We start from the raw sequence: 11,692 nt of genomic DNA, 5'->3' as shown, positions 1-11,692 counted from the left end.
TTTGCTTACTTCTGTTCCCTTTTGATTTCTCATTTAAAACACATCGGGAATATCGGCAGGGAAATTCTGTCATTACAACTATCTGACACGTAATTGGCCAGGGTCACAGTGTATCACAGCTTAACTGTTTTAAAACTGGCATCGAAGTCAAACCTTTGCTGGGCTAAAGCCAGAGCCACACAGTGAAATTCACATAGAGGACAGTATCCACTCTGACACCTCAGATAAGCTGCTCTAAAAATAGAGCACAAAAGAGTGGAAAGACAAAGTGGTGACCTTCAGGACCAAGATGCAGCCTCAGACTCAGTTTCTTTCACGTGTTTTTCTTTTTTCATCCAGTGTGTGTGTCCCCTGCAGTCAGGAGGATGTTTCATACTGTCTACGCTTTGTATTGAGTGGTGTATGGCCTTGGTATTGTTGCGTGTAGTCAAGATGTTGTAAACTTAAAGCTCTCCAGTTGCCTCCAAGCTCTACATCTCCATAATACACTATTTATAATCTCATGTATTCCTTTTCTAAAGATAAATCGTACAAGAGCATCTATTTTTGTCTGCAGTCACAGAAGTCGTGACGACGAACGTATCTCGAAGCCGTCTTCAACACCAGCGAAGCTAGGAGAGGAACTTCCTCTGCCCAAACCGAAGGAGTCGGCTATTGCTAGAGAGGAGAAGCAGCTCCCACCACTCCCAGGTCAGTGATATAACAATCAGCCATTAAACCAGATCACTGTGCAAGACATTTTATTTGTCAATCATAAGGTTACACATAGACATGTATGCACACCCATAATTTGTGTCTTTGTATTCATACCTGTGAGCAAAGAACACATGCTAGCTTGGGTTTCCCTGTCCATCATAAGCAGTAGAACATTAAATGACTTAATGATAGTAAAATTAAATCTTGTTTGAACCAGTAATTTTTGCCCTTTTTAAAAGCACAACTACCAAAAAGTTAGATCCAGACGCCTGCTGAGCCTGGCTGAGTTTGCCTGGAGCCAAGTGAAAATAAACCGTATGAGTTGATCGAGTCTGACGTTCCTCTCCAGCCTGCAGCACCATGCTGTCTTTCTTTTTGACCTCCCTGCTCAGGACTCTGTGTGTGTGTGTGTGTGTGTGTGTGTGTGTGTGTGCGCGTGACAGTTGTTTTTTTTTTCATTGCACTTGTTCTCAGTTTAACATATGCATCTGCAATTTTGTTAAGTTGTGACAGTGTTTCAGGGCAGTATGTCTTTGTTTTTAAACATGTTCAGTGCAGTTTTACATGTTCATGATCTGTCTGCATTAATAACATGAGTTTGTTCGCGTGGTTTGTTCAGAGCCCAAGCCGGTGTATGCTCAGCCTGGGCAGCCAGATGTAGACCTGCCAGTCAGTCCCTCCGATGCCCCTGTACCAAGCGCTGCCCATGACGATAGCATCCTACGGTAATCTTAATAGTATAATATGTCATACCATCAAATATTAAAGTCTTCTTAAAAACTACAAAACCAAAACTACTATGTGACCTTTTGTGAACCCCCTCCATAATTTCTCTTTATTTAAAAAAGAGGAGATAACCATAAGGGAGGGATTTTTAACCCGCAGTTCACATAATAACAGTACATCTTGGAACAGCAGTTGACAGTTAACAAAATGCTCTTGTGCACATCCTGCTCTCAGTTATAAATACAAAGCAGGACATTTTGGAGATTTCAGTACTGTTAAGAAACGTGTATTTTGTGGCACATACTTGTTTAGTCCCAACAAAAGAGAAACCTGGCTGGCATCCAAGCGTCACTTAACTGTTCATAAAAGGAAGTTGCACTGGAAAGAGGGAAATGTCATCAGATGGTGTTATGTCAAAGAAAATCAGCTCAACTTTTGTCTTTTATTCCCCACCCTTAGGCCAAGTATGAAGCTGGTGAAGTTCAAGAAGGGGGAGAGTGTGGGGCTGCGGCTGGCTGGGGGGAATGATGTGGGCATCTTCGTAGCCGGAGTGCTGGAGGATAGCCCAGCTGCTAAGGAGGGCCTGGAGGAAGGCGACCAAATTCTCAGGGTGAGATACTTTTAACACAAATGTATAACCTGACTGCTGAAATCAAGTGGTTGTTTTTGAATTGAAGAGTTGTCTGTGAAGATTCTCAGTCATCCAGGTCATAGTTATCCAAATAAGTTAAAAATTCTAGTATCTAGTATCTTCAACCAAGTCCAGTTGCCCTTGACTTTAACCTTCTTTGGATGAATTGAGTTGTTTTGAAAATGAGATCGCAAAAAGATATATGTCCAAAACTCAGAGCTCTTCTTCTTTATAATAAAGGATTGTTTTTTAACAATGGATACCTGATAGTGTCTGAAAACAAGATTTAGCCTTTTTTTTAATTCATGGTTTTACACACTGACTGCTCCAAAATTCCTGTACCTCCAGGTTGGTCTCTTAGCAATGGCCCCAAGGGAGCACACACAAAAACTGTGTTTCCTCTTACTGTGTTTGTCCCATTTCCTCAAAGCAATATATCTTGCTGTTTGTGCCTCTTCTTCCTTTCTCCAAGTATAATGAGGAATGGCTTGAGTTCTTGTAGTGCAGTAAAACCTGCAGTTACCCAGGCAATTCTGAGAACAGGAAGAGCTATGTAAACCTTTATCTTAACAGAGATATTTACACTCTCTGTCATGTATTCTAAGAACAATGACGCCTACTCTTTAACTTAAACTTAAAAGCCCTTAAAGGTGTTTTATGGAAAGCATAAAGCAGTAACCTCTGTTCCCAAATTCCAGGTAAATAATGTAGATTTTGCAAACATAATCCGAGAGGAGGCGGTGCTGTTTCTCCTTGACCTTCCTAAGGGTGAGGAGGTCACCATTCTGGCCCAGAAGAAGAAAGATGGTAAGTGAAGTGAGTAAGGAGATGAAGAAAGTGATGAATTTCTATTGGTCACATTGGCCCGGTGTTAATGAGTCACTGCTCTTTCCTGTTCAGTTTATCGGCGGATCGTGGAGTCGGATGTTGGCGACTCCTTCTACATCCGGACACACTTCGAATATGAGAAGGAATCTCCATATGGGTTAAGCTTTAACAAGGGGGAGGTGTTCCGTGTGGTCGACACTCTCTACAACGGCAAGCTGGGCTCCTGGCTGGCTATTCGCATCGGCAAGAACCACCAAGAGGTGGAGAGGGGCATCATCCCCAACAAAAACAGGTGACGGCACACTGACAGACTTATGTATCTTTGGCTTGATTCGTACATCGGTTATCTCAAAGAAAGGGTGACATGGGAGTAGCTGGATAAATGTTTGTCACAACAGTAGACAGTCAGGTCCCATATTTAGATACATTTTGTTTTCGTTATCAGTCCCATGTGTCCTATGGTTTTGGCAATGTTGATGTTGGCTATGCCAACTTTATAACGTATCCATTAGCTGGGGGTATATTAAGAACTGTCTGTCTTTCTGCCAAATGTCAACAGAGCGGAGCAGCTCTCCAGCGTTCAATACACTCTCCCCAAAACGGCAGGGGGTGACAGGGCTGACTTCTGGAGATTTCGTGGTCTTCGCAGCTCGAAGAGGAACCTGAGGAAGAGTAGAGAGGACCTCTCTTCCCAGCCAGTCCAAACAAAGTTTCCAGCTTATGAAAGAGTTGTACTGAGAGAAGGTGAGGAATCTGACCATGTCTGCTAGCTTATATGTCAACATGAGATGAAAGCTGCGTCCTGAGTCGGATAATATTTTTGTGTTGTTGTTCAGCTGGTTTCCTGAGACCTGTGGTGATATTTGGGCCCATCGCCGATGTTGCTCGAGAAAAACTCTCCAGAGAAGAGCCAGATCTTTTTGAGCTTGCAAGTATGTTTGTATGCATTATATTGAAGACCGCATCCTGTTAGCACACAGAAATGTTTTCTACATAAATCCCTCCAACCTTGTGTCCAGAGAGTGAACCGAGAGATGCAGGAACAGACCAGCGTAGTTCAGGAATTATTCGTCTTCACACCATCAAGCAGATCATTGACAGAGTGAGTATGCCTCCTTTCATCAAATAAAATGCATTGTAGGTTTTTAGGTTATTTCGTCACAGGTATATTTTTCATCCCTAATCTTTCCTGTCTTTATCTCATGAAGGACAAACATGCTGTGCTGGACATCACCCCAAACGCTGTGGACAGGCTGAATTATGCTCAGTGGTATCCGATTGTAGTCTTCCTAAATCCCGATAATAAGCAGGGTGTGAAGAACATGAGGACCAGACTGTGTCCAGAGTCCAGGAAGAGCGCCAGGAAGCTCTATGAGAGAGCCATCAAACTGAGGAAGAATAATCACCACCTGTTCACCAGTGAGTGGGCAGAGAGTGTTAAATATGTATATCCTATTTTATATGTTTTATTTTTGTTGAAGTGATTGTGACTCTAAAATATTCTCTCTTAGCCACCATCAACTTGAACAACATGAATGACGGCTGGTATGGCGCTCTTAAAGAAACAATCCAGCAACAGCAGAACCAGTTGGTGTGGGTATCGGAGGGCAAGGTGAGAGACGGGCCTGTTAGGTTGTGTCATTACATTTCATAGAACAATATCTTTTGAGTCCTGTTAGTCTGACCAAGCAACACAAAGATCATTTCTCTGCTCTGCCCAGGCGGACGGCACTACAGAGGATGACTTGGATATTCACGATGACCGTCTGTCCTACCTGTCGGCGCCGGGTAGTGAATACTCCATGTATAGCACGGACAGCCGCCACACATCTGACTATGAGGACACAGACACGGAGGGCGGAGCTTATACAGACCAGGAACTAGACGAGACTTTGAACGACGAGGTGGGTCTGCCCACGGAGCCTGCCATCACCCGCTCTTCCGAGCCTGTGCGAGAAGACCCTCCTGTAATTCAGGACACCCCTGGTTACCCTGGATACCAGCACCCTGTGCAGCCTGATCCAGCCAATCGCATAGACCCAGCTGGGTTCAAGATGGCCGTTCCGCAACAGGTAAAGTTCATACCTAGCGTTGCATGCAGGCCACTGCTGGCTGTGCCCATCAGAGATGGATGTATGGCTAAAAGTATATGACTGCAGAACAGAGCAATAGCTCCTTTTGTGTTCAGTGTTGCGTCCTGACCTTTATTAAGCTTAAATGTCCTTTGCTAAGTAAAAAAATATGTTTTAGAAGCTACTGGTATGTTATCTATTCTAACTAACCACATTTTGGCAAGTGCATTCTCTGGTTGGTGTAAAACTGATTGTAAGGAAGAAGATCATGCTGTTGGGGTGAGCTTTACTTTGTGTGCCCTTGGCAGGCTGTGTTATAAATGTCTCTTAACAATACTTCACAGCAAGATGAGGCTGCTCTGCCCATGCCCTCGTTGCCTCCGACGGTGGTAGCGCCCCCTGCTGTTGAGCAGCCTGTACAGCTAGAGGGTATGCACCTAGAGGAGCCGCCTGCTGCAGCCGCAGCTCCTCAGGCTGACTCACTTAGCAGCCCCAGCTCTGCCCCTGAGCTTATTCAGCCCCCACCACCACCACATGAATCCCACCCGTCTGGACCGCCTGGTCCAGAACCAAAGGTACCCGCTGTTTCACCAGCCACTCGGACCGGGCCTGGGCCCCAGCCTGCTGTTTTAACTGCCTGTCTTCTCGCACATGCTTTCCACTCGCTCTCTGCATGACATGCCCACACTGTGTGACTCACTGAGCCCACTGTGTGCCTCTGGCTCCCAGAGAAAATGTGCGACAGAGTAGTCCACATGCACCACAGTGGGCTGGGAGACCAGAACGACTGGTACATCTGAGTCTTTGACCAGGGTGAAGACATCCACAACCAGCCCTAACTGTTGCCTCTTACTTCCTTTGCATGGCTCCTAATGTTTTTTGGGTTCCTTTCAGCTTTAACTCTCTTCTGTAGAAGAACAATAGTAGCACTTACATTGGCATCGTAGTGTTAGATGTGTCGTCTGTTGTAGTGCCAGTAGTTTGACGTTGCATTAGACGCAAACTGAATGTTGGTTGCATGATGAAAGCTAACCTGCAGACAGTACTCTCTGTAATGATTTCCATCAAGCAATTCTCCCCATGGAAAAACACACTTACATCAGCACACTGCATTGGGTCTTCAGTTTAGTAGTTTTGTCCTGAGTATATGCCAACATATCAACCTTCTTCCATAGGAAGTAACCTAACTAAATTTGCTGTCTACAGGCTACACATCATATGTTTGAAATGAGGCCTTTCAGAAATGTGCAAATTGCTGCTGTTAGTTCACTTTTTATAAAATGTGTTCATGTGTAAAACCCAGTTGTGTTCATGGATTATTATCATTCTTGAGAGGCATCTTGTCAAACAGGCATTCAGAACTGTTTTTGAATACTTGACAAAGGTTTGCTTGTGTAATTGCACTTTGAATTGACATTTGTTTAATTAAATGGTAAAAGGATTTATTTTCTAATGATTTGGTGAATGTGACTCATGTTCAATTCCTCAAGGTTTCAGTCTATTTCCCAGTACTAAACTCAATCTTGTAGTTATTCTTAATTTGTTGTTGAGTTTTTCCCAGACTGCTTTCTGTCCTTCAACATGGTGGTTGTTAAAAACTCAAACTGATGACTGTGTGATAGATGTATTGATTTAGTGTTGTTTCTTCACAGATGTACAAGAAAGATCTGTACAACATGGAGGACCCTGTGCGAATCAACCATGGCCTGAAGCCGTCTATGAGCTACAGTCACCAGCCACAGTATCAGGACAAACAGCCATACCGCGAATACGACCACCCGCCTTACGGATACGATGGAGGCGGCTACACAGAACCAAAGCCTCACAACACTGACTCACACCTGCACTACGACAACCGTGTGCCTCATTACGACGAACAGTGGCCCCCATATGACCAGCAGACCTCTTCCTCCCAGCCCACAGGGTACCAGCCGGGCCACCAGCAACCCATGGGCTACAACCCCCGGTCCCCCTACGAGGATGCACCAGGGAGGGACTACAGCCCCCCTCAGCCACGCTACGATGAGGCCCCACCAGTGGGCTACGATGGCAGGCCCCGCCACAGTAAACCTGGGCCCATTCGTTATGATGAACCCCCGCCCCCAGCTGGCTATGATGCCCGTTCACCTTATGAGGCAGAACCTCACAGCTTCCCCATTAATTCACCTCGATCGCCGGAGCCCCCAAAGCAGTATTACGGTGACTCTGGTCTGAGGCCCGCCTACATTCCTGGGCCTCCAAACCGGGGCTATAAGCCAGGGATGCATGAGCCTATAATGAACACTGAACCCATAATTCCACCTCCTAAACCAGAGACCCTGCCCTCCCCAGGAGAGCCAGCGATCACTCCAGGCTCCAAACCCCTCCCACCTCCGCCCCGGGAAGACCTGGATGAGGACCCGGCCATGAAACCACAGTCGGTGCTTAACAGAGTCAAGATGTTTGAGAATAAACGGTCTGTTTCTATGGACAGGGCTAAAGAAGGAGAGTCGTCAGCGCTCAGGGTAAGTTCCTGACAGAAGTGCACAGGTATCACCTCAATGGGTCAAACATTTTATGCCACAGGTGTGACTGTATTTAGGTGGTAGAGCTGCTTCGAGATGTCAGGTCATAGATATGTATGTGCATGCAATCCATTCATGTGAGCAAAAATTTGGATCAGATACAAGAAAAGACGCCCTCTCTTTGCTTTTCAGCCTGCAGATGTTCCTAAACCTGTGAGTACACCTGGCCCAGTCCTTAAAGCCAATTCCCTAAGCAACCTGGAGCAGGAGAAGTCCACCTATAGGTATGTAGACCTCATTACAGCACAGCAGGCTGCAGAGTAGGTGGGTGAAGGACAACCCTCAGATCCTTGCAAAGGCGTCTTGGAATTAAAATATTGTTGTTTGAGCTCCACCTAGTGGACACAAGTCACTGTGTAAGCAAGCCATACTCGGGTGTGGTTTGCAAAGTGTCAACCAAAACTAACAGTTCTGCATGTTAGTAGGGTCATTAGGAACCTCATTGTTCCCTGCTTTGAGAGCTTATTGCCGCCCTGAGCTGTTAACCCTACCTGGGATATCTTGGGATTGCTGAAATGTGTATATCTTTTTGGTAATCTTTGTATTTTGTTTTGGAAATGCATTAATTTTACATTCATACATAGTATCGATATTGCATGTAGACATTAGCTTAGATACTACAAAGGGCTGAAGAGCGGGGGAGAATCCACCCTTCAAATTTAAATGCATATTTCATGTCATTGACTCGTCTTCAAATGAGCACACTGTTTCAAATATCATATATGAGATGTCTTCCAAAACCATGTCCTGCAGGCTCTAGGCCAATCCCACAGTCCCTGTCCCTGCTCTTTAAATCTCTGCAGCTGTTTTACATGTTTACTTTTGCTTTTTCTGCAGGGCTCCTGAGCCACAGAAGCCCCATACTAAACCCCTGGACGATGTAGTGCGTTCCAACCACTATGACCCAGATGAGGATGAGGAGTACTACAGGAAACAGTTGTCCTACTTTGATCGCCGTAGCTTCGACAGCAAGGCCATGGGCCAACCCAGTCCTGGCATCAACCGCTTCCATGATCTGCCCAAACCAGCTCAGCTGTCCTACCCGTACACTAGGTTATTACCACACCTCATGCCAGCAGTGTTGGCTGATGTACAGAATTCATGAGCTCTTAAGTCACAGCAGCTACAGAATCAGAATTGTTTTTTTTACCGGTATTGTTTGTGTCTACCCCCTGCAGAGTCGAGTCTGTAGAGAAGGTGAGTCCAGTGGAGAAAAGATATGAGCCCCTGCCCCAAATCAGCCCATCCTCACAGTATGGGCCGCCCGCGCCCGGCATTCCACCTAGCACACTGCCCAAGCTCAGCCCCATTGACGGTAAGCTCTCAGCACATTATGCTAATCTGCCAATTAGTTGTTCTTCACAATTTTCTAAATCCCAAGTTGCTTTTCATGTCCATGCATCAACACAAAACTCATAGTTTTAGATTTACCATCACATAAGATAAATAAATACTGAAAAAATTCTCAAATTTAATGAGCTTGGACAAGGGGTTGTTTTGCTTAAAAAATCAAAATAGTAATTGACTAATAATCACTGTGAACTGAATATCATTGGAACTTAGACAAAACAATCATTGCTTTTGTCGTCTTGGGCATGTTGTCAGTCTAACTATACTGTTTTATTGTGCTAACTGTAAATAAAATGAAAGCCTTATCCACACAAGTGCAAGGATTTAATAGTTTGACAAAGACTGTCTTTAAGTGATTGTAGTCTTCATACGTTTGCAGGTAACTCCATACCTGAGCCGTTGAGCTCACCCAATCCTAAACCTGAGCTGGTAGCTCTCAGGCCGGCCAGCAGGGATGAACCTACACCAGGAGGCTATCTGCCTCCGATGCGCCTCCCCGACAAATCCCCAGTCAATGGCACTGATGCAGCACCCCCAAAGACGCTGGGCACTCCCACTCCAACTAGCTATAACCGCTATGTTCCCAAGCCGTACACCAGCTCAGCCCGGCCCTACGAGCGCAAGTTTGAAAGCCCCAAGTTCAATCACAACCTGCTGCCCAACGACACACAGGTGAAGACGGACCTCCTCAGTAAGCCCAGTGTGGTGAGCAACAGCGGTGGGAAGCCTCTGCTATCACCGCAACCCCTGGATCACGACAGTGGCCTGGACACCTTCACACGCACTATGGACAACAGGCCCAAATACCAGCACAATAACATCAACGCCATCCCCAAGGCCATCCCTGTAAGGTAAACTCATACATTTTCACGTCCAACGGCAGCAGTGAGGGGTCTCATGGTAATTACTGAACTGCTGAAAGACAAAGAGAATTGTTTGTTCACAGGGGGTTGTTCTTGTGTCCTCTTCTTTGCATTATTCTTTGCCCACACTATTTTGACTGATGATGCTGACTTCTGTGCTCAGCCCCAGCACGCTGGACGATGACGATGAGGATGAAGGGCACACGGTGGTGGCTACTGCCCGTGGGATCTTCAACTGTAACGGAGGGGTCCTGAGCTCCATCGAGACAGGTGTCAGCATCATCATCCCCCAGGGTGCCATCCCAGAGAGTGTGGAGCAGGAAATCTACTTCAAGGTGTGCCGGGACAACAGCATCCTACCCCCACTCGACAAGGAGAAAGGTCAGTCCCGGAGTTTCTTTATATCCTAAATATGTCAATGTCAAGGAACAGTCAGAGAGAAGGTGAAAAAAGTGCTGAAGTAGAGACAAAGTTAACAAGGCAGTTTCTTCTTTTAGAGCTAAGATTTAGCTGCATATGTGACCTTTTAAAAATATTTGCAACAACAGGAGAAAGTTTCTGCTAAACTTTTGTTAGTTTAATTGTAGATTTGTTTAAACGTGCAGTTTATACTTCACATTGGAGTTGATGCACAATGAAAAGCAAGCAAAGAACGCTACATATCTTTATGTAAAGTATTAAAGACCTAAAGAGATAGAACAGGTAATAAATGGCTGATTTACAGGCCAGACGGTGGCGACACAGGTAGAAATCTGCTCTTAAATAACATCCATGCCAGCAGTTATATTTAGCACCTGGGGAGTCTGGTAATTTAATTAACCTTGCAGGTCAGTTAACAGTTCTTATGAAAAGCTGGCAGCAGACTAATTTTGTCTCTTGATTGGGTAATAGATAATCCTGAGTACTGATTTATTCCTGCATGTTCAATTTGTGGAATCTAAATCTTTTTATCTGTGCAGGAGAAACGCTGCTAAGTCCACTGGTGATGTGTGGCCCTCATGGACTCAAGTTCCTGAAGCCGGTGGAGCTGCGCTTACCTCACTGTGCGTCTATGACCCCTGATGGTTGGTCTTTTGCTCTAAAATCCTCCGACTCCTCGTCGGGTACGCTGTCCCCTCTCTGTCCTTTTGGGGTCTGTGGGCTGGCTTTGATGATTAGAGAGGAGAGTTTCTTGGTGTCTGTTTTTCTGTTTTTCAATATTTCCCTCTCCTTCTTTATGCATGTGCTGTTTGGAAATGTATGTTGTTTTCATGCTTAATATGACCTGCACCACTGGAGCTGAAACATTAAGTTGATAAATTGATATGAGTGTCTTCACAGAATAGTACTTAATAGTAATTATTAAGTTATTAAGTATTTTTTCATGCAGAAATGCCAAACATTACTTAGTTCCAGCTCTTCAGTTGTTGCTAGAAAAGCTGTTGCTTTTCTTTGTCTTATGTTCTAGTAATCTTTGGGTTTTTGACTGTTAATCTGACAAAACAAGCAATTTTAAGACATCACATTGGGCTTTAAGAAATATTTTTTCAGTATGTATTTTCTAACCTTTTATAGTTCAAACAATTAACTGAGACAATAATCAACAGAGTAATCTGTAATGAAAATAATCATTAGTTGCAGCCTTAAATGACTTTGCCATTAATTCTAATTGTGAAATATGCCAGTCAAGTATTTTCACCAGAACATAGAGTTTTAGAAGTCATGCTGTTTATTTTTACTCACTTAGTTGAGTTTTTTAGAAAACGGTTCTATTTATGAATGGATAAAGAATCTTGACTTAATAGATTAAAATTATGGTTACAGTACAGACACCATAATAAACAGGTAACGGTCAAGATGTCAGATAACCGGGTAGCATTTTATAGTGCACACATGCTAAACTAATGCTAAAGTGATGCATGTGATTGAATTATCAATTAATGAATGTTAATTCAGTTACTTCTGTAATTGTATCTGTCTTAT

General features: G+C 44.4%; 1 protein-coding gene across 1 annotated transcript in view; it reads left to right on the top strand.

Annotated features, from left to right (window-relative positions):
* The window catches only part of tjp1b (tight junction protein 1b), a 49,303-nt gene that overhangs the window by 34,438 nt on the left and 3,173 nt on the right, over positions 1–11,692 (top strand). Inside the window, exons 10-27 of the mRNA XM_046038311.1 lie at positions 1,316–1,421; positions 1,882–2,032; positions 2,752–2,860; positions 2,954–3,173; positions 3,441–3,625; positions 3,718–3,813; positions 3,901–3,983; positions 4,090–4,300; positions 4,393–4,493; positions 4,603–4,953; positions 5,298–5,528; positions 6,606–7,457; positions 7,650–7,741; positions 8,355–8,570; positions 8,696–8,832; positions 9,247–9,718; positions 9,894–10,111; positions 10,690–10,833. Of these exons, the coding sequence (XP_045894267.1) occupies positions 1,316–1,421; positions 1,882–2,032; positions 2,752–2,860; positions 2,954–3,173; positions 3,441–3,625; positions 3,718–3,813; positions 3,901–3,983; positions 4,090–4,300; positions 4,393–4,493; positions 4,603–4,953; positions 5,298–5,528; positions 6,606–7,457; positions 7,650–7,741; positions 8,355–8,570; positions 8,696–8,832; positions 9,247–9,718; positions 9,894–10,111; positions 10,690–10,833 (3,975 nt within the window). The remainder of the gene's footprint in view (positions 1–1,315; positions 1,422–1,881; positions 2,033–2,751; positions 2,861–2,953; positions 3,174–3,440; positions 3,626–3,717; positions 3,814–3,900; positions 3,984–4,089; positions 4,301–4,392; positions 4,494–4,602; positions 4,954–5,297; positions 5,529–6,605; positions 7,458–7,649; positions 7,742–8,354; positions 8,571–8,695; positions 8,833–9,246; positions 9,719–9,893; positions 10,112–10,689; positions 10,834–11,692) is intronic.

This window comes from Micropterus dolomieu, linkage group LG22, assembly GCF_021292245.1.
Source record: "Micropterus dolomieu isolate WLL.071019.BEF.003 ecotype Adirondacks linkage group LG22, ASM2129224v1, whole genome shotgun sequence".
Classification (NCBI taxonomy): Eukaryota; Metazoa; Chordata; class Actinopteri; order Centrarchiformes; family Centrarchidae; genus Micropterus; species Micropterus dolomieu.
The sequence above is the reverse complement of the archived record's forward strand: the minus strand, read 5'-3'. Positions and strand labels throughout refer to the sequence as shown.